This window comes from Pipistrellus hanaki (assembly GCF_964339955.1).
Source record: "Pipistrellus hanaki genome assembly, chromosome: 3".
NCBI lineage: Eukaryota > Metazoa > Chordata > Mammalia > Chiroptera > Vespertilionidae > Pipistrellus > Pipistrellus hanaki.
In genome coordinates, this window is record NC_140505.1 from 67,209,797 (window position 1) to 67,234,203 (window position 24,407).

Below are 24,407 nucleotides of genomic sequence, written 5' to 3' on the forward strand. Positions count from 1 at the left end.
AACTTATTGATCAGGTTGAAATATCCCATTTATTTGAGAATTTTACAAAGTGTTTAAAGGAATTGCAAACAAACATAATATAGTGATGAAAGGTCTGTAATGTTAAGTCCCTGATGGTCCAATAAGTAATTTGTTGTTTCATCTGAAACTGACTTTACAATAAAGAGCAACTTGAAACTGAAACAGTTTAAGCATCAGCATCTGCACATCCTTTGGGACATTCTTAACGGGTTGTGTTCCATTTTCATAAGTTTCACAGTCATCAAATGTTTAACTAATAGCTCCTTGTATTGAATGTTAAGATGATGAATTGTTTGTGCCAGTGTATAGTATATGGTGTTCTCCTCTTCTCACTGGTAGCATTTTTTATTGGATTTGGCAATACCAGAGAAATTAATTTGATTAATTTGTATGTCATCTAGATTTCTTAAGTCTCTACCTTGTTATTATTGCAAACAGGGGCTTCTAATAATAAGCTTATTTTCCATTGTTTGTAATTCAGTTTTTTCCATTTGGAATGAAATTTATATTTAGTTACAAAAGAAAATACTTTTAATGGAAAACAGACAAGTAGATCGCATATTTTTTTATTTTTAAAATATTTTTGTGACTGGCATTAATTATTTTAAAATATTTTCTTTTATGTTTCAGTACAGGCATAGCTTTTAAGGTTTATAAAACATTTTTTATTTTTTCCTGAAAATGTTGTCATCAGGAATTTCTAGAAAGCAATGGTATGGTTCATCATTGTCTCTTTCAAGGTGAAGACAATTCCTAACAAAGCTTTTAGTGGGAATGTGTTGGATTCTAACGTGGCTATTTACCTTGAGAAAATTAGCCATTGTCTTCATATTACCTAACATCTATCCATCTGAAAAGTATTTGGTTTTAAATTTGCTTTGTAATGTTATTTCCCAGGACTTGAGACAAAATTGAAAACGTAGGCAAGAAGAAAAGATTTTCGAGTTTAGTGAAAACTGTACTAAAGAGATTCCTGGATTATATAGCTTAACTATCCACAAATGTTTAAAGAAATATATATCTAGGCAAGAAGACATTTATAAGCTATCAATATTTTTTATACAATGTACTAGAATTCTAAGTTATAGAAATATACAGGTTATTATCATATGTTAAAAAATGTTGAGTATGTTAGTTGCCGTTTAAGTAGGCTAAGACCCAGTGATAGAGATGAAGTATAATCAGAAAGTCAGTATCAATGGAGATATAATACTTTCATTTTTATATTTTATTACTATGTTATAAAGTAAACTAATATACTCTTCAAGTAGGCATATTTGAAATACAGACTATTTCTTATGTGTGTTTTTTTTGTTTGTGTTTTTTTTTTTTTTAGGAGACGGCAATGTAAAAACTTATTTTTATATTTTAAACTTTTGGGGGAAAATAAAACAACCATTAATTGTATCATTAGGCAATGTTTCAAGTTAATTTATCAGGAATGCTTAATATTAAGTGCAAGCAATACTTTGGGGGAAGTGAATATAGGAATCTAAACTAATTCTGTTTTCTGGAATAAAATTTCATAAAACATTTTAGATTTAAAAGTATCCAAAACAATACTTTTATAGTTATATGTAAATTAAATCTTTAGAGGTACGTAGCTAGACTTGAGGTCAAGATTACATCTTGCCTTCCATATTTAATTCACTTCTGTACCTTCCCTGCCAAGTAAAATCCAACCATATTGGGTGAATGCTTTCACAACATTACTTTCTATTAAATCAATGTAAATCTTATTCCAACACCTTGGAATGGAAAACATTTATATTCTTATAGGAACTATGAAAATAGGCACTTCCCCAAGATAATAGACATATGTATGATTGGTGCATGTTAGAAAGTGGCTTTCCTTGATTTATTTCCCAATAAGTAATTATATGTTTAAGACACTTGATTAATGATATCATAGTAATAATGAAAAACATATAAATTAGTAATAATATAATAGCAATTAAAATAATAGTTGTTAACATTTATACGGGGCTTGCTATGTCTCAGCAGCTCTCTAAGTCATTTATATGTATTATTTCGCTTAATTCTTATAATATCCTCATAAAATACATAACTATTTTACCCATTTTACAGAAGAGGAAACTGAGACAGAAGTCACACAGGTATTTAGTGCCCAGTGAAGATTCAAACAAAGAGAACATGCCTCCAGCTTTCCTCCTCCTAAATATTATACTTTATAATATACAGTGATTAGCTCATATAGAATTTTTAAAATATCTGAAAGTAGTGACATATCATATTGTATTTTTAAAGACATTCTTGATTGTCAGTTTAACAAACTTTTTTCAGTGCTTGTCCAGGACTGATCTTATATGTCTGTCCAATGTTAAACTGTTTACTTTTGGATCCTAAAACACACACATAAAAGACACCCAGGCCGAGACCGGTTTGGCTCAATGGATAGAGCGTCGGCTTGGGGACTGAAGGGTCCCGGGTTCGATTCCGGTCAAGGGCATGTGCCTTGGTTGCGGGCATATCCCCAGTGGGGGGTGTGCAAGAGGCAGCTGATCGATGACTCTCTCTCATCGATATTTCTAACTATCTCTCTCCCTTCCTCTCTGTACAAAATCAATAAAATATATTTTAAAAAAAGACACCCAGGAAAATATATAGTGCACAGAAGTGCCTTATTTACAAAGTGTTTAAGAATTAAGTATCTGCATGTTGGCTGACTTTCTACCAGAGCACCCTTTTAGGATTGCTTAACATGATAAGGTAATAGGGACTCTTAAAGATCCATCCTATAATAGTACAACAAAACTATTTAAAACATGTCTTGTGAGAAAGTCAGGGAAATTCCCAGGGCAAACCTGTTTTAAGAGAGAAAAAAAAAACAGCTGAAACTTGATTGTTGAGCATAGGTACACAAAGGAGAGAGCCAATTTCTCCCTGGGATGCTAAGATCAAGAACAGGGTGAGGACACTGAATAAGACAATGTGGGGAAAAAAGGAAACTAAACTTATCCAGGTTAGAAATGACCTTTGATTACTTTCAAACGCAAATTCAAAGATCTATGCAGGAGGCAATTACAATTTAGGTCCTCAATATTCTCACAAATTAAATTTAATCAAATAACAGCACTTAACCCCAATCAACAAATGTACAGAGAAACAAGGGGCTGAATGGTGAAATGAGCAAGACAGACAGACAAACAAACAAACAAAAAATAAAGCAAAACAATAGATAGAAACCCACATGACTCCAGATATTGAATAAGATGTGAACTATTTAACAGATGAAGTTAAAGAGAGAGAAATAAATAAGAGACTACCAAAGATGACTAAGCATGTTTGACAAAGAACCAAATAGAACTTAAGGAAATGAAAACACGATGCTTAAAATTAAACAATGATTATACTCAGCCAAAGGGGGGAAAAGGTGAATTGAACAATAGGTCTAAAGAAATTGTTCAGAATGCAGTCCAGGGAGACAACACAATTGGCAGTGTAAAAGACTTGTTAAGAAACATAGAGTATGAGATGGGAAGGCCTACCACTTGTATAATGAAAGTCTAAGGATAAGCTCAAAAGAATGAATGAAAGATAGTATGAAAACTGATGGCTGTGAATTTTCCAGATGAAGAGTCTGGAAGTACAACCTATATCAAGAGAGGTAAATAAAATAAAATTCACTTGAAAAAATATTGTAGTGGAACTATGACTACTAATGCAAGTGATTTCTCATCAGCAAAAATGGAAGCCAAAAGAGAGATATCTTCAAGTATTGAGAAAAAAAAAAACTTTTTTTCAATTTGGGGTACTCAGCAAAAACACTTTATGGAACAAAGGAAAAAATTTAAACTATATTTGAATAAACAGAAGAGGGCATTTTCCACAAATATTCTTCCCTTAAAAGATCTTCTAAAGCAGGAATTGGCAAACTTTTTAAAGGGCCAGCTAGTAAAAACTTTAGCTTTGCAGGCCACACAGTCTTCTGCTGTACTCCTCAGCTGTACTGTAGCAGTGCAAAAGCAGCCATAAGCAGTATGTAAATGAGTGGGTATGGCTATGCTCCAAGAATACTCTCTTTACCATAACAGGTTGGCCCACCAAGGACTATAGTTTGCTGACCCCTGGTCTGAAGGATATATTTAAAGTAGCAGCAACTCCCCCCCAACCTCCCAAAGATAGGTTTGAGAGACAAGAAGACATAAGCACCATGAAACTAAATGTAAAGACGAAAGTATAAAATGAAACAGTGTGTAGCTTGTTTTGTAGAAAGAGGAGACAAGCTTAAGTATTGGATAACTTAGTTAAATAAATTGAAAGAGATTTTTGAAATTCAGTTCTTTTATCTTTGTACTATACAAGGGAAGGGAAGGAGGTAAAGATACAATATTTAGGCTTCATTAAGTTGTTAACTTATGTGATAAAATTACAAGGCTACCTAGTAAGAGGATAGACATATCCAGTAAAAATTCCAGAATTTAGGAGGAGAAATACAGCAAGAAAGACATGTAATTAAATAAAAACAGGAGAAAAATAAAAGGAGAATATGGTAGATAAAGCAGGGCAAATAGAAAGAATGACATAAAGTGGTGGAAACAATCCTATATAATCAAAGGCTAATATGCAGATTGTCCCCTCAACCAGGAGTTTGACCAGACAGCAGGGCCGACTCACCAAATACCTGCCGCCCCTTCCCCTGGCCAGCCCTGCTCCCAATGAGCCCCTACACCCAGGGGCGGGGCTGGCTGGCCACCTTCCCACATCCCTTCCCCCCAGCTGGCCCTGCTTGATCACACCGAATTTGTGTACCAGGTCTCTAGTATTTTATAATCATAATATAAATTTTTAAATGCTATAACATAGGACAAAAACCAAAGTCTAGCTTTATGTTTTTGATGCCTACTTATAAATTCAAGAATATAGAAAAGTTTGCAATTGCAGAACAGTTAATGAAATACAAGGAAAACATTAATCAACAGAAAAAGGGAAACTGGTAAAAACAAGTAAAGTAGACTTAACGGAATATTACATCAAGCTGATAGAAAATGTAATTCACCAGAAAGGTACAATTTAAAGTTTGCATGTGCATAATAACATAGCACCAAAATAAGCATGTAAAAATTATAAACTCTAGAAATAAATTGACAGAGTCAGCATTATATTGGGAAACTTCTACAAAGTCCTCTAACTTATTGGTAAGTCAGAAAAATATTGAAGACGTGGGAGCTGTAAACAAATTAAATTTTATTAACATACAGAACAACACTCTGCAATTAAAGAACATATTCTTCTCAGTCACAAGTGGAACTTTTGTTAGATTAATCATATACAATAGATCATGAAAGAGATCTTGATAACTAAGTATCAGCTTCATGCATTGACCACAATAACATGAAATTAGAAATAAATAAGAATGAAACTTAAACTTCTATTGAACAATTTAAAAACACATTAGGGCCCGAGGGTTCAGTGGTTGAGCATCAACCTATGAATGAGGGGGATCATGGTTTGATTCTTGGTCAGGGCACATTTTCTGGGTTGTGGGCTGGATCCTTAGTTTGGGGTGTACAGGAGGCAGCTGATCAATGTTTCTCTCATTATTGGTGTTTCTATCTCCCTCTCCCTTCCTCTGAAATCAATTAAAAAGAATTATTATAAGAAAATAGGCATTCAGGTCTTTTTTGATGGCAAGGAAGAAATCATAAAAAATCATAGACTTCCTTGGGTGTCAAGGAAGAAATAGAAAAAATATAGACCTCAATAATATTGAAAATACTCCACACCAAATTTGTGAGATGAAATAATAGTGGTATGAAGAAATTTATATCCTAAGTGCTTGTACTAAAAAAATCAGGATGAGAATTAACAAGGTAGAGCATCTGACTTTATAAATTTAAAAGGAATTATATAACCCTAAAGAATTAAAGGAGGAAAATGAAGAAGAAACTGACTTAAGAGGGAAGTTTTTAAAAGCCAAAATGTGTTGGTTTGAAAGGACAAGGTAAGCGGATAAAATTCTGAAAAAATTAATCGGGAAAAAAACATTGAAAATGTAAAAAGGAAAATGAAGACAGATACAGAAGATAGTAAAGAGAGAAGAGCATACTACAAAAATTTGTAGACTAGAATTAGAAAAGTTGATGAAATAGGTAAGTTCCTAGCGAGGAAAAAAAATTACATATTGAAATTGACTTTAAAAGAATTGGAAAGCTTGAAAAAGCCTACGGCTAATTTTTAATTTGATGACATTTCAAATCTGGCAAACTAAATACTTGGCCTAGAAAGTTTTACAGTTGTTTTACTATATTTTAATGAAGCAGTTATTACAAACTAATAGAGTGTATAAAAAATATATTATGACCAAATGTTCAAAAAGATAAATTCTTCAGGTCTCATAAATGAAAATTTAGTTTTATATTAGAACTAGAGTCCCATTGCACAGATTCAAGCACTGATGGGGGGGTGGGGGGGGGGCATGGCCTGTGGGGATCTGCCCACTGTGGGATCGCCTCTCATCCTGGTCAGTGGAGCGGCTGTGGACCTGCCCTCTAAGCGGCTGCTGAGTGAGGAATTTAGTCCGAGCTGATGTTTTGGGGTAATGTCTTGGGTAAATGTGTGTTCTCCGTCCTGGAGGAACCTGGCAGAGAGCTTTGCACCCCAAGGCCACTCAGTGAATGTCCTTGATGTGTGATGCCAGGTTGGTGACACCATCAGGGATGTTCCGGGCACCCTTGCTCCAGGATCCTCAGCCATCAGGACAGCCTCCCTGGAGGGTCCAATTCACATCCCCTCTTGCCATCTGCCTATACCAGCTTCCCGAGCTACTTCTAGAACACACCTTAGAGGGCCCACATCAGCTGGTGGCCAGAGTCTGGATTTCTCAGGTATTTGATAGGTGCAGAGACTTGGCCTCATCCTGGTCAGCTGAATGGCACTCCCACTGTGGGAGCTCATTGACCTCCAGGGGGCAGCTCCTGTGTTCCTATGTTGATTATCTGCCCCCTGGTGGTCTGTGTGTGTCATAGCGACTGGTTAGTCATTCTGGTCTTTCTGCCATTCGGTTGCCCATATATATATATATCACATAAAAGTTACAATAGAAAAACAATTGATAAAATTCAGTTCTTGTTCAGGTTTTAAAACAAGATGACAAACTTAAATAAACTTCTTGAACATTTCTATCTGTAAGTAGGAAACTAGGGACAAAGGGGAAACCCTCAACCTAATCATGGGGATTTAACTTCTAGCTAGTACAGTCTGATGAGACAAGAAAGAAAAAGTATAAAAATTGAAATTAACTGTTCATTATGATTGCCTATGAATAATACAAAAAGGAGTCTATAGGAAAATTATTAGAAATGAAGACTTTTATCAATGGAATATTTAAATATATGTTAGTTACTAAATATTAAAAATCAGTATTAACGAGCAATTGAGAAGACACAGAAAATAAATGTAACATAAAATGTCTAAAACCTGCGCCGAAACTGGTTTGGCTCAGTGGATAGAGCTTCAGCCTATAGACTGAAAGGTCCCGGGTTCGATTCTGGTCAAGGGCATATATCTTGGTTGTGGGCATATCCCCAGAAGGGGGTGTGCAAGAGGCAGCTGATCGATGATTCTCTCTCATCCATGTTTCTAACTCTATCCCTCTCTCTTCCTCTCTGTAAAAAATCAATAAAACATAAAATTTTTAAAAATGTCTAAAACCTGAATGAAAAAAAAAAGAATGCATTTCTTTATAAAAGACTTTAAAAGACCTAAGTTAATGGAGAGCTACATGACATTAATAAATAGAAAGACTCAATATTGCAAAAATGTCAATTCTCTTGTAATCTACAAAATCAGAGCAATTCTATTCAAATCCTAATAGGCCTTTTCAAAAGCTTTAGTAAGTACAGTTTGAAATATAGTTGACAGAGCAAATGCCCGAGAATAGTGAAGATTTTTTAAATAAAAAAGATAAGACAGAAACTATGATAATTAAGACAGAGTTATTACCGCTACAAACATGGTTATCCTGACCAAATGGACTAAAACAGCCCTAAACCTTCAGCACATATTATGGCCGCTTGGAATTTAGATGAAGTGGCTTTGAAGATCAATCTGCATTGATAAGCTAGTGGAAAATGGCTATGGATCAGCTAATTTTCAATGTGAAAAAATGTAAATTGTATCCCCACTTCATAATATTCAAAAACATTGATTCCAGATAAAGTATATACTGAAATGTGAAGAGAACACCATCATTAAAACTTTAGAAGGAAATATATGAGAATAGCTTTGTCTTTGAATTAGGGAAGGATTTCTTAAATAAGATATAAGAGGTATCAGCAATATGGAAAAGGTTTTTGACTACATAAATTTAAGGACTTCCATTTACTGAAAGAACATAAATATTTAAGAACTACAAATCATTAGGAACATTGAGAACAACCTAATGCAAACGTGAGTAAAAGATCTGAATGGCATTTCACAGAATAGGAAATATAATAAGCATGATTGGATACCATTATATCCCTGCCAAATAGAAACTAACAATGACAATTTGGTGGTGTGTGTTCTGTGATCCCAAAGGGATATCCATTGACACAAGCACTTTGAAAATACGTTGACATCATCTAGTAAGATTGAAGATGAGTATCCTTATAATCATCAATTTTACTCCTATCAGAGACACCAAAGATTTTCAAACTTTTGACCATAACTCATGTTGTAAAATTTTGCAGTGGAACTAAGATCTTTTATGTATGTGTATTTTTAGAACAGAAAATTAGCAGCAAACAACCTGATATTTAAAGAGTGGCTACCACTGGTTTCTAAACAAATTTAAGAACCAACTGATGGGATGTACCATTAAAAAATGGTACATATACATAGGTAGACATGTACAAAAATGTTTGTATCTGTACTGTTTATGATAGCCCCAAATCGGAAACAACCCAAGTCCCACTGATAGGAGAGTAAATTATTAGACACAATTTAATATTATAAGCAATGAAAATGAGGCATAATTTATACATTAAAATATGGGTAAATCTTAGAAACATAATGTTGAGTGAAAAAAAGCAAGTTATAGCTCAGTGTGGCTCAGTGGTTGGGCATCGACCTATTAACCAGGAGGTCAAGGTTTGATTCCAGTCAGGGACACATGTCTGGGTTGTTGACTCAATTCCTAGGAGGAGGGAGGGGGCAGGAGAAAACCGGTCAATAATTCCCTCTCATCATTGATATTCTATCTCTCCCTCTCCCTTTCTATCTAAGATAAAAAAAATGTGGTGTTTTTTTTTAAGTCTTCACATCTTAATCAAATAGAGGAAAGTAAACATGAATCTTTAACAAAAGCAAGTCATATTTCTAAGGATGATGCAGTTTTCAAAAAAACTGAACAATAATGTTTATCATAATAACCACAACCTAATAAGAATTAATTACACTCTCCTAGACTTAAATATTTCACACACACACACACACACACACACACACACATACACTTAATTTACTGGCTTTGGATTATTATGGTTTCTCTGAGAGAAAATATCTTATATAATACTATAATGTATATTTTAAGTAGATATAGTGAATTCTTGTCCTATTAGTTATGTAGAAAACAAATTATAGGTGGACAATAATTGTGAGCTCATGTGTTTTATTTCTAGAATACCCCACAATTGTTAATATCTCTATATATTGTATATACCTATTTATTAACATATCTGTATATTTTTAATATATTCTAGAATCTGCTATCACTATAAAAAGCACTGAGCCATGGGAAGACAGATAAATTATTGATTATGCCTTTGAAATTAATAGTTAAAATTGAGTAAAGTTTAGAACCCTCTGGCCATTGCTGTAGAGCAGCAATTTTTAACCTTTTTCATTTCATGGCATACATAAACTAATTACTAAAATTCTGGGACACACTAAGAAATATGTATTTTGCTGATTCATCAGCACCTATTGTATTGGTTGTCATTTGTTTTGTTTGAAAAGAGATCAGCGCTCCTGATAGTCAGGTATTGCGTGCACACTGCTAAGCCCATAGAGCTTTCAGACAAGAGCATGCACAGGCTCTGTCTGGGAAGTTGTGCAAGCACTCAGAATAATTTCTTGTGGTACTGCATAGCCAAAAATAGTTGGTAGCAGTGCAATTTTTTTGTCAATTGAATAAATAGTAAACCAGGTAAAGAATAAGATGATTTTTTTAAAAATCAATTTCTTATAGCTAATTATCTTCATGTATGGCTCAACCTTAACTTTTCTATCTGACTTTGAATTTAAAATTAAAGTAACTAACAGGCAATTGTTTTTTAAATAATGTGGTTTTAAAACTATTCAGCTTTTCTATTTTAGGCTACTTTTGCTTTTCAACATTTAGAATAAATGAAAATTCCAAATTACTGGTAGAACTGCAATATTATTTTAGACTAAATACCTATTTCTATGATGTCTGTTGGTATTTTTCCAGCTAAATTCTTCTCCTAATAGGTATAATGTCAGAATAAGATATGTTTTAAATGAGATAGGCTCTTAAATGAAAATCAATAGTGCATTTTCCATAAAGCAAAATAACTTTAAGAACTACTTCAGACCTTCTTTCTAAATATAACATTATTTTTAAAGGTCCTGGTAAGTAATTTTGACTTTTTATTGCCCATTGGAATACTAAAAAGTTATGGCAGTTATAACTGGTAATAGGAAGTCTATTAAAGTTTCTCATTGAAATGCATCCAGTCATTAAAGTAGAAAATTCACATCAGAAAATTTTGTACTTTAATAAGTTTTATAAATAAGCAACCTGATATATATTTTTCTAACATGTTGCCATTTCCTTTTAGTCTCTTTACTCAAGTAAGAAATACTGTTTTTATTTCTGAATATTTGCTTATCTTTTCCTCCACCACAATCCATTCTTCCTACACCATCTCCCCTACACATACACATGCACACACACACAGCTATACACACTTGTCTTTGAAATCATACTTTTCAAAAAAAAATGTTGCTTCTCCTGTGTTCCTAACTTATGTTGATTTTTATAGCCTTTGTTGTTTTATATCTGACAGTTAGCATATGCTAATATAACATGAAGCAACATGATAGAAAAAATCATAGATTATAGCTAGCTTTCAAATCTTGCCTCTGCCTCTTTCTATGATACTCCTATTATAGTGAACAAATACTTAACCATTCTGTGCCATAATGGAGACTACAGAATCCATTTTGCAGATTGGAGGGTTTGCACATTAAAGCATTTATTATTGCAGCTAGTATTTCATAGCTTAACAAAAATAATGTGTTAATACATCATGAACTGTGAAGAGGATGAGAATTTACTTTCTTAGCATTCCATGGATGTTGGCAGAAGACACAAGACTGGAGTCAGAGGCAAAGAACAGTTTGTTTCATCAACAGCAATAGATTCCTGAGCCCAAATTCTCAAAGGGCAATGTTAAGAGGGTCTAATACCTGCATACTTAGTAGTTTGTGTTATTAGAGAAAAATCCTGAACTCAGGGAACACAATCTTTTTAAAGAGATAATAAGACTGACTTGCCCGCCTTTTCCCATTTACTATACTGTACAGCAAACAAATCCATTTGCTTAAGAGGTAGATATTACCTCCATCTTTCAAGACATTGCAGTATACAAATGTCTTTGGAAAGATACTTGAAACAAAGTTGATTCATGAGTACTTAGTTTTACATTCTGGCCTAGCGGACCATAAATACTAAATGATCAGGCCTCAACAGAACTCCGACCTCACCTTACACCTCTATACTGGTTGCTTTTCTGTCCAACCAGCCAACAACCTTTGCATTTGTTCTTCCTCCCAGAGCATCACCTAGCTAACTCCTTGCCATTCCAAATTCAGCTTGAATCAAATCAGTGAGTGAAGCCTTATTGACAACCAAATGTAAAGTAGCTCCCCATGCATTCCATCACATCACTCTGTGTTTTTTTAATAGTACTATATTTATCAAAGTTATTATTTATTGCCTATGTTTGCTTTCTGCCCCACCCTATCACACAGAATGTAAGCATGTTTTAGAGCTAGAAATATATCTCATCTTTAAATAGTATCATGTGCTACTTAGTATCTCAGTATTTATTGGATAGATGGATTTAATTAATATTCTGTCTATCTTTTTGTTCCCCTTTTCCCCTTGTACTTTTCTTTTTATTGTTTTGATTAATAATATTAAACTTTATTATTTGATTTCTAATGAAAAACTTAGAGTATTTCTAGGGTTAAAAATATTATAGTAAAGGAGGAATTAACACCTTCCCCAAAATAAGATGTGCCACCTACTTGTTAAGTTTAATTACTATACATTTTTCTATTCAATAATATTATTGATAAACTGCAATTAGATAACCTGTTTGGTTTCATTGGTACTGAGAATACAAACTCCATGCTGTTTGTTGGGACTTAGAAAAAGCCATGTTTACCTGCTAATTCCCACTTATGCAACATGAGAGGCATTTCTTGATTTGTATAGAGCTTAGAGAATAAGAACTTAATTGATCATATATCTATTGAGATCTTTTTATGGCTTACATGTTATTTGTTTTGATGGACAAAGAGCCTTCATTTAAAATGCCAAGTGTTTATTTAGTCATCTTTATGACACTTCTGCCTATATGAGAAAAATTCTTAAATGATTGTAGTGTAAAGGAGCTATTACAGATTTTCAGCTCATTTTTATTATTTGCTCAACTACTTTACTTGTATTCAATAGTTTACTTTGCAGAGGAGGTATAGACTTTAATACATCTACTAGATATTCTTTTGGAAATATATGTAGAAAAACAGTTTTGATTTGTAATTTAAATGGTTTTTATTTTTAGTTTCTGTCTCCCTTAGTTGATTTCACTAAGATGCAGGTGCTTTAAACATAACAGTTGTATTTATAGATACATGACATGATACATGACATTTAATAAGCGTTAGTATGCTGATGTTTTAAAAGACTGGATTACTAATATAATAAGTAACCATTATTTAAAAGATATTTATCACAGTCCTACAGATAAATAATTCTCCATTTTTGTGTATGGAATCACTGTAGTTAAAATTTATCATTTTTCAAAATTTTCTTATAGCAAGCATTAAAGGAAAATGTCAAAAAAAGAGAAGCAGAGGAAAAACAAAAACGTGCCAGAATAGCCCAAGAATTGGCAGAGAAAGAAAGACTTGAACGCCAACAAAAGAAAAAGCGCTTATTAGAAATGAAGACTGGTGAGTACTATCAAATTTGCTATTTATACTCTGTACAGGTAAGATTTGTACTGGTTACTTTATTGGTAGTTGAATATACTGAAGTGAAAAAGGGAGATGTGAGTACTTATTTGTGTTGGTAAATCATAAAGCTGTCCATTTTTTATGGGCTTTCCCCCTTTTTGTTTACTAACTCAGTATTTTCATTCTAATTTTGGTTGTAGGTGACTTTGGTTCCAGATTTTCACATTTTTTTAATAACTATTTTAACAAATAATCTGTAATAATTTATGTCAATTAATAAACAACTGTAGGAAACTGGAAAACTCTATAGGCCAAGTTATCCTGTTTCTTCAACAAAATACTATGCCAAGGGAGAAAAAAAGTGATGGAGGGAAACCTTACTGATTAAAAGAGACTAAAAAGATATATCAACCTATCACAGTAAACAGGATTTGTATAGGGTGAGGCAAAAGTAGGTTTATAGTTGTCATATGGAAAATAATACAATAGCTGAAACTGGTTTGGCTCAGTGGATAGAGCATTGGCTTGCAGACTGAAAAGTCCTAGGTTCAATTCCGGTGAAGGGCATGTACCTTGGTTGAGGGTACATCCCCAGTGGGAGATGTGCAGGAGGCAGCTGATCAATGATTCTTTCTCATCGATGTTTCTAACTCTCTATCCCTCTCTCTTCCTCTCTGTAAAAAATCAACAAAATATATTTAGGGGAAAAAAGAAAATAATACAATAATCTATACTAATAATCTGTATTAATAAAAGGGTAATATGCTAATTAGACCAGATGTCCTTCCTGACAAAGCTGCCCAGGTCCCTGATGCCTGCTGGTGGCGTCCAGAGGGAAATAGCCTGAGTCCCAGGTGTAGGAGGGAAGCTGGTGCCCACAGCAGGGGGAAGGAAGGCCTACTCTTGCACAAATTTTCATTAGTTAATAAATAATGATCCAAGAATGAAGTGTGTTTGGCTTACTCACAACTATAAACCTACTTTTGTCCTACTCAGTATACTCTAATTCAAATAAATGTAGGGAAAAAGTCTGAAATTTTTGAATACTTTTTTTTTTCTTATAGACATGATAATGTTTTATGTTTTAAAGTATCTTTTAGAGACTCACTGAAATTTTATAGATAAAAAGAAGCGATGTTTGGAATTTCAATCAAAATAGTCTAATATGACTAAAGTATGTTAGTGTAAAGATGAAACAAGATAGGCTATAAGTAATAATTACTAAAGTTGGGTGATGGATACTTGGAGGGAAGAATTTGTTTACTACATTATTTTCTCTACTTTGGGATATTTACAGTTTGACTTTGGGTGGTGGACACACAATACACTGTACAGATTGTGTATCATAGAAATGTACACTAGAAACCCATATCTTACTAACCAGTGTCACCCCAATAAATGTAATTTTTTTTTATTTTTTTAAAGTATATTTTACTGATATTTTACAGAGAGGAAGGGAGAGAGATAGAGAGCTAGAAACGTCAATAAGAGAGAAACATCGACCAGCTGCCTCCTGCACACCCCCCACCAGGGATGTGCCCGCAACCAATGTACATGCCCTTGACCGGAATCGAACCTGGGACCCTTCAGTCCGTAGACCAACACTCTACCACTGAGCCAAACTGGTTTCGGCTAATAAATGTAATTTTTAAAAATAGCTCTTGGAAAAGGTATAAAAAGAAAAAATTAGCAGAATTACAACTTTAGACAGCTATATATGTATATTTTCCAAAGGTAAAAGATACCACAAAGTTAGGAGCAAAAGAATTAAGTAAATTGTAGTTATATTTCACCCCCTGAAAATTCTGGCTCTTCTACCTCCAAGCCACTAAGGACTGCAGAAGCCTTTAATTAAAATCCATCAACTTCACTCCTAAATTACCATAGTTTACAATTCAGGGCTGCATATTCACCTAAGGTTTCCCTAGGGGTACTCAGAGATGCCTTCTTGCTTTCTTTCCTTTCATTTTTACAGACATATTTTATCTTTAATAAAGCAAACTGAGTACTTTAATATATCTCACATGCTTCTTCCACGGGGAAAAATTCATCTAAACACAATTTCTTTAAGATTATACTTGAAATTCAAGAAGTGTTCTCTTGTTAAGGTGTAAACAAAAACGGAGATCAGGAAGGTTTAGCATTGATTTTTAAAATACGCTTCTGAAAGTCATTTTAAAATAATCTATTATTGCCTAGTTTACCAAACATTCTGGTATTTGAACATTAGCTCATTTAGTGTTGGTTAAAGAGTCATCTAGACAGTTCCTCATGCAGATTGTTGTATTATTTGCTATGATTTTTGCCTGAGGATTTGTCATACAGAGGTTCTCAACAATTCTCTTATTAAAACATTTAAATGAAACTTTAAATCCAATGCAATCTTAATAATGATTTTATTTAAAGTTATATTTCTCCTGATGAAAACTTCCAATTTCATGAATTAAGTTCATTTTTTTTTACAACCCTATCTAATAAAAGAGTAATATGCTAATTGACCATCACTCCAACACACAAGATGGCTGCCCCCATGTGGTCCAAGATGGCCACCACAAGATTGCCTGCAGGGGAAGGCAGTTGGGAAGGACTAGGCCTGCAGCTTTATTAAAGATAAAATATGTCTGTAAAAATGAAAGGAGAGAAAGCAAGAAGGCATCTCTGAGTACCCCTAGGGAAACCTTGGGTGAATATGCAGCCCTGAATTGCTTGTTTGAGAGATTTTAGGAAAATCCAAAGCATAAAGCAACCCCTGCTGGTTTTTATAGCCACAATTATGGGGAATTCTCTTCCTGGTACTGGAACCCTGTGTTGGGTTTCTGGTGTGGGACCAGGGCCCTTCACTCCTCAGGGAAACTTCCACAACCAAGATATCCCTCCTGATTTTAAACCACCTCATGTGTATGTGGGACCAGCCAATTCTTTGATTCCACCTAGGCACTCTGTCCCCCCTACCAGTCTCAATGTGCTTCTTGTTCAATCCCCTAGTTGTGGGACTTCCAATCAGCTAGATTTCAGGTTATTCTGAATGATGGTTTTTCTGTATTTTAGTTGTAGTTTTGGTGTGGCTATAGGAGGTGGTGAGTACAGGGGGATTACCTATACCACCATCTTGACTGGAACCTCATTGTGTTTTTTTTTTTTGTTTTCCTTTAATTCTCACCGAGGATTCTTTTTCCATTGTTTTTCAGAGAGAGTGGAAGGAAGGGAGAAAAGGCAGGGGGAGAGAGAGAGATTAATGTGAGAGAGAGATCGATTGGCTGCCTCCTGCACTTGCCCCAACAGAGGGCAGGGAGTGAACTCACAACCCAGGTACATTCCCTTGACCAGGAATTGAACCCACAACCCTTTGGTATGAGGACCGACACTCTTTCCACTAGCCACACTAGCCAGGGCCAGAACCTCAGTTTTGTTGTTGTTGTTGTTGTTGTTTTAATATATTTTTATTAGTTTCAGAAAAGAAAGGAGAGGGTAAAAACACCAATGATGAGATAGAATCATTGATCAGCTGCCTCCCACATGCCCCCCACTGTGGATGGAGCCTGCAACCCAGGTATGTGCCCCCAACCGGAATTGAACCCGGGACCCCTCAGTCCTCAGGCTGATTATGCTCTATCCACTGAACCAAACAAGGCAGCACCAGAATCTCAGTTTTTGACACTTTTAACAGATCACTGAATTTGGTGCATTTCTGAAATTTGACAAATACTGTCTTCACACAATGTATTATTATGAAAAATGCAAGTGCTGTGGTCTTCCAGTATTATTTTATTGGTATAGAAATTTAATAGCTCAACCACTTTTGTTTCTTTTTTTTTTCATTAACTAATAGGTTTTTTTCTGAATGCTCAAGTACATTAATAAATAAGGTTAAATAAGATCTCTGCTACAATGAAGTTTAAATTTTAAATAAATGATTCAAACTTATATAATACAGCTTATAAAAAGTTATATGAAATTAAATTAAATAAGACAGGATAATAAGATGGAGATGGATACTAATTGGAATGGCAACTGGTGGCAACAAAATTTGGTCTTAGAGAACTAAGGAGAATATTAATATATTATTAATAATAATATATTACTAATATTAATAATAATATTAATATACAGCACATGATATTAATAAATGTGCTAATTTAAAATTTTGGTAATATAAAACTACTTAAAAATTCATAGGAAAACCAGTCATTTTTTTATAGATCATGCTACAGTTGACCCTTGACCCTTGAACTTGGATTAGGGCCCTGATCCCCATGCAGTCAAAATTCCCCATGTAATTTTTGACTCCTCATTAACTTAGTTGTCTCTCAGTATCTACAGGGGATTGATCCCAGGATATCCACAGATACTAATGTCCATGGATGCTGACATTCCCTATTAAAAAAAGTGGTGTAGATCAGTGCATACAGTTGGCTCTTTGCTGTCATGCATTCCCAATTGCTGATTGCAAACAGTACAGTATCAGTATTTATTGGGGGGGTAGCGGGGGGAGAGATCCACCTATAAGTGGACCCACACAGTTCAAACCTGTTATTGTTTAAGGTCAGTTTTACCACTCTTAACTTTCCAGAAGCTGTCAGCCTAGCTTTCCTATTCTTAAAAACAACATAGAAGGTAAATTGTTGAATTCATAATATTTTGTCACTTTCTGGACCAGGGACTTCTTGCTCTAACTTATCTTTGCATGTAGGACATGGACCCCTAAATGAGGAAAGGAAACATTTTGATATAATCCTGCTATAACCCCACAGGGAGCTTTCTTCTATATACTTTTAATTTATTTCAGGGAGAAAGGGAGAGGGAAAGAGATAGAAGCATCAGTGATGAGAGAGAATCATTGATCGGCTGCCTCCTGAACAGCCCCCACTGGGGATCGAGCCAGCAACCCAGGCATGTGCCCCTGACTGGAGTTGAACCTGGATCCTTCAGTCTATAGGCCAAAGCTTTATCCACTGAGCCAACCCAGGTAGGGTGGGAGCTTCCTTCTGTATATTTTCATGACTTTAGTATTTTTTACCATACAAATTAGAGCTTCATTTTTAGACAGATGTTCACACTCTTCTTCTCTCACCACCTGTGGTAATAGAGTAAACTAAATCCCTGCTCATTCTTATCCATCATCAATAATTTCTTGTCTTTGGCAAGGAAGCAGGCAACTATTTTCAAGTCTAGTATTTTTTATCTCTATTATTTCAGAATGTGATTTTTGTTAATAGAGTGATAATAAAAGAATAGTGGGCTAAATTTTCCTAAGAAGAAAAATGAAGAATTGAAAATTTTTTTGATCAGTAAAATTAAGAAAGTATAGACTCTCATGTTAAAAGGCCATTTCTCTCATTTTTGTTTTCTCTAAATATGATGAGCCTGGAGGTTTCTTAAATATGTACATATACAATTTTGGCTACTTATGTTGAATAATTTGATATTATATTAAATATACAAGCAAATTAACTATTTTCATGATGTCTTTAATCAGTATGTGAATTTTGAATATATTTTCAGAGGTTGATATTTAAACTTGAATTATTTTAATTTATAAGACACCCAAAGTGTTAAATATCTGATATAGAAACCAGTAAGCATAGACACTAGCATTTATTTATTTAAAGTGCTTAGCTATCCTTATGTTTAATCATTTCTTGTAAGACAAATAGTAATAGTAGTTTTATGTGATCCATGTATAAGGTTTTCGAAACTGCATTTCTGTTTCTTAATTATGGAAGTGAATAGGGCATTTGATAATACAATTCAAATATTATGCTTCAAGACTTCCTGAGTATGTAAGTTGATTCACATAATTTTTAAATAGCACATCAGAATGGCCTTGAAATGGACCCAGTGTTGTATAATTATGTTTTGTGGGGAAGTAAATAAGAGCTTATTTAATGGAGCAATAAAAACTATATGAGTAGCTCCTATATTTTAGTCTTTAGGTTACAATTTGTTTATTATTTATTAGATTTAAATGTCTCATTTGGTGCAAGTTCAGTCTATTAAATAAAAAGATAATTAGCTTTTAGAAATCTGTTGTTTACCCACATGGCCTAAACTGCTCCTTTGTTTTCCATTCTGCAATTTAGGATAACTAAGCAATTAGGCCTCCATTTTAGAGGAAATGCATATTACATAAATACTACTTGGGAATGTCTGCCAGTCTCAACAGATAGCAATTAATATATATACTTGCTTTCATAAAGGCTTTGACAATTACCCTGTCCTCTTCAGATAACATAAAACTTAGATTATTTCCCATAATTGTGTATATTCTAGTTTTATGCAGTAGTGCTTTCGGTTTTCTGGCATCATTGTATATAGGCCAGTGGTTTTAATCATTTCTCTATTTAGGAGAATATAAAAAATTAAATTGCAGCTGAAACCGGTTTGGCTCAGTGGATAGAGCTTCAGCTTGGGGACCGAAAGGTCCCGGGTTCGATTCCGGTCAAGGGCATGTATCTTGGTTGCGGGCACATCCCCAGTAGGGGGTGTGCAAGAGGCAGCTGATCGATGACTCTCTCTCATCGATGTTTCTAACTCTCTATCTCTCTCCCGTCCTCTCTGTACAAAATCAATAAAATATATTTTTTAAAAAAAATTAAATTGCATTGGTTTTGATACGTTTCTTTTTTCTTACCCCACCTTTTTTGGAATAGTAATACTACTACTATTACTACTATTAGCAACACCATCCCATACTATTACTGCTACACTACTATTATCACATATTATTTGCCAGGCTCCATATGTGTCTATTATTGCGTGTGATGCTTACAACAAATTTATACTATTCTTATCAAAGACTACTTTAATTTCTTTGTTCATGGTCACAGATTTAGCTAGCAAATAAGCCAGTACTCAAGTTTTCTGACCAGAGGTCATATTTTTAACTATTGTGCTATTATTATTTACTACTGTTGATTTAACCATAGAGAAGGGGGAAATGTTTAAAACTAATTTTAGTAATTGGTAACTGACACTAGACTATACCTATGTATGGAGGTTGAAAATTATCTTCCCTGATAACCTTTGATAGGGACAACTGTCTCTTTGGTACTATATTCAGTGCTAAACTAGATAGCTTCTTCCTTTGGGACATTTGGAAGAATTGCTAAGTTAGGAACCTGGTTCAGGTTCCATTTTTATTCTTTTGCTTATTCAAAAATTTATTTATCCCAGTGCCCAAATCTAGGAGGATAATATCAGCACCACCCTTCCTCTCTTACAAGAGTGATTTCTCAGTGGTCTGAGTGGTTCTGGGCCCAAAACAGCTCAACAGTTCTGAAGAGGATAGAATTGTCTTCAGTACTTTTATCATTTGATGCAGGTTAAAAGTTAAGGAACCACGGAATTTAGAAGCCCAAACACCTTACTATGTTGTATTCTGGAACAAATACCCACAGACATACCCCCACCATCTCCAGATCCATCATGGAACATATTTTTTAAATTTAAATTTAAAAATAAATTATTGTTTAAAGTATTACACATGTCCCTTTTCCTCCATTGACTCCTTATAGCCCACCCTCGCCCTAGGCCTTCATCACCCTATTGTTTGTGTCTATGGGTTATGCATATATGCATACAACTTTCAGTTACAGTTTACTTTCAATACTATTTCATATTGGTTTCAACAGTACAGCATAATGGTTAGACAATCTTATACTTTACTGTTTCCCCTTATATTTCCACTACCCACCCTACATGGTTATTGTGATATTAGTGACTATATTCCCAATGTTGTACTTGACATTCCATAACTATTTTATGACTACCAATTTGTACTCATAACTCCTTCGTCTCTTTCTTCCAGTCCCCCAATTTTCCTCCCCTCTAGAACCACAAGTCTACTCTCTGTTCCCTGAGAAACAGATGTTTGTTTGTTTGTTTGTTTGTTTATGTATTACTTTTTATGTTTTTTATTGTTGACAGTATTATTCTATATGTATGTATAAAGCATATATATATATGAATTCATATGTTATTTGTCTTTTTCTGACTGACTTATTTCACTGGGCATAATACCCTCTAAGTCCATCCATGCTGTCACAAATGGTAAGATTTAATTCTTTTGTATGGGCAAGTATTATTCCATTGTATATATGTACCACAGCCTTTTTATCCACTTGTCTTTTGATGGGTGTTTGGGTTGCTTCTATAGCTTAGCTACTGTAAATAATACTTCAGTAAACATAGGGGTGCATATATTGTTTCAAATTAGTGTTTTGGGTAATAATTTTTTTATGTTAGTAAGAGATTGAGATTCCATGAAACAATATTAGGGGTGACTGTTGAGAAAATTTTCCAAAAGTCTTACTTCTGTGCAAGAATCTCTTTCATTAGAATAACAGAGCTTCCATTATGAAACCTTATTCATTATCCAGCCTTTGTGTGAACTATTTATTACTTGTCCCCTGTGTGTAGCTGTGCAAGGCTCACATATCATCCTCTGTCTTCTTCCAAAAGCCCAGAAAAGGGAAATTAGGAGTTGAGGGTCTCAGACTTTTCCAGCACAATATATATTGAAACTGATTATTGTGATTTTTTTTTAAATGTGTTTTGTTTCACTCTGGTTTAAACAACTTCATGATATATCCTCATACTCACTAGTTACTGTTTAATCAATATTTAAAAGTCATTTTTAAAATGGTTTTTCATTGCCTTTCTTAGGAGTATTATAAAATACTGGATGCTCAGTGCACAAAATTTGTGCATTGGGGAGGGGGGTTTCCCCAGCCTGGCCTGTGCCTTCTCATTGCAGGAGCCCTGTGATAGATCTCCCCAAAGAGGTAGGCCCCACCCACCCATCTGGGGCTCTTAGATGGACAGCCAGGGGTCCAGCCCCCGAGGCTCCAAGCTGAGCCGCCAGGACCCGCCCCCATGCAGAGCACATAGGGACAAGTCCATGTGCATGCAGCCTCCTGGTGATGGATTGTAATGGTGTGACAGCATGGGGGCATCAACAGCGTGAGGGTGTGATGACCACATAGGCTTTTATTAATATAGATTATCTATGATGAGTAGAAAATAGACTCCATTTTGTTTTAAACATTTGTTTTGGAGTGAAAGATTAAATGCTAATTATCATAAATTTTATTTGGGACAAAATAATTTAAATCTTTATGATGTAGCATGGATTACTTTATGGTGTGCATGGATTATTTATTAAAGAAATCTTTGTATTAACATAATTTATTTATAACTTTTCTGTTACCAAGCACAATTCACCCTGTTCACATTCTTGGGCAGAAATGATACCATTCAGTTCTTTTGATGTTATTGCAATGTGGAGAATGCTATAGCTTTGATAATACCAGCTACATTTATTGTATTATAATTGAGAACTCAATCACAGAAGCATGTTCTTTGTGTTTAGCATTGTCTGCTCTTCAGATAGCTTGGCCCCTCTATTCAGTAGTTATTTATATAGTGTATGCTTTCAGGCCTGTAGTGTCCTTTCATGCCAGATTGCCAGTTCTGAGTGGAATTACTTGTATTTGATAGGAAGTTATTCTTTTATTTTTGGAGATAGTCAATGAGCATTGTCTTATTTTCAAGCATAATAATAAATCTCTCTAACTTTTAAGAAACTTATCACATTTCTTTTATTTAATGCAGTTTTTAAATATTATGAACATCTCTATTTTTAGCATTTATCCTGAATAACAGAGGCCTCTAGAGACCTGCAATTGTTTTAGAGCCAAAGAAAGACACACGTTTGAACCTTCTTGGTACATTCATAGTCTTGTTTAACACTTTTAAAAAGAAAAATCATATATGAAAGTTAAAAAATAAAGAGATGAAATTTATACTACCCCTAAAGCCCAATACTTATTGGTGCCAGTAGAAATTGTAAGGGACAAGCAGACAAAAATTGCTACAAATAGAATTGCTTAGTGCCTCAGGACAGCTAAAAACACTTTATGTCTAAACCCCTTTTGCAATTCAAAAATGCAAATTCTCTGAAAACCAGAATTTTTAAAGTAAGTTTAGTGCCCAAATGCATTTGATGTCAAATCTAACCTGAACTGATAGAGGTCCTGTCAAATGTGAATATTAATGCTGCAGAAATAATAATAAGTTTAATTAGAGGGTGTTGCCCCAGGTTGCTCTGAGTGTGTTAAAATTTTACAGCGTGTACACTGTTTTAATCTCCTATAGTCTGAAAACCGATTCTGAACTATCTGACTCCAGAGGTTATGGTTAAGAGAGCATGAACTTGTACTTCTCAGTGACTGCTCTCTTCTCTTGAACTGAGCCATCCACTATCTCAGTCATAGTGATTCCTACTTATCTGCATTTATTTCTCATGTTCTCTTTGTCACAAATACCTTTTCTCTCGTTTGTAACTGAGTATAACAAAATATGTTTAGTTCAATTCTTGAATTCTTCAAAATGTCTTCTAAATATTTGTCTTTGATAATGGACAGTCCCCCTTTTTTAGAAGCCATTATAACTTATGTAAGAAATATTTCATTAACATTCATTTGCTCTAGTCTTATGCTTCTAATAGATTGTGTATATTTTTCAAGAACATAGCTGATGCCTTTTTTTCCTTACCTAGTGTTCTGTGTTCACATAGTAGATACCACATAAGCCACTCAAGATTTGTTAAACAGTTGGGAAAAATGTAACTGGTCAAATAACGTCTTTTCCATTTTTAATTTAGTTTGCGATATTGATATTTATGTGTAAAGAAAAATATAGTTCACACTACAGCCTTGAGCCAAGTTAGCCTGCACCTGTTTTTGTAAATAGCCTTACATTGGAAGATAGCATCACCCATTTCTTTATATCTATTGTCTGTGGCTGCCTTGGCACTACAAGTGTAGAGATGAGTAATTGGGACACTAATCACATAATCCACAAGGATAAAGTAATTGCTATCTGGTCATTTACAGAAAAAGTTTGTCAACTCCTGGTGTAGTTCAATAAATTTATAGAGACTAGTCTTTGATTTTTTATAACACAGAATTTAAAAACAACAACAAACCTGTTCGGTGTAATTTTTTCTTGTCTTCCTGTAGCCAAAGTGCACATTTGCTAAATAGCTGATCTGTGTTGGACAATGAACATGTGGTAGTTACATGAGTAAAAATATTGATTAAAGGTAATGGTAATTATTAGGGAAAACAATCTTTCAGCACATTTCTAACAGCAGAGAATATCTGATTTTAAGA

At 34.3% G+C, this 24,407-nt stretch overlaps 1 protein-coding gene across 3 annotated transcripts in view; it reads left to right on the top strand.

The window, feature by feature from the left end:
* DIAPH3 (diaphanous related formin 3) overlaps positions 1-24,407 on the top strand; it is a 479,703-nt gene that overhangs the window by 323,931 nt on the left and 131,365 nt on the right. For all 3 annotated transcript variants that reach the window (XM_084876736.1, XM_084876737.1, XM_084876738.1), the window contains one exon: positions 13,095-13,230. In XM_084876736.1, coding sequence (XP_084732862.1) covers positions 13,095-13,230 — 136 coding nt within the window. The remainder of the gene's footprint in view (positions 1-13,094; positions 13,231-24,407) is intronic.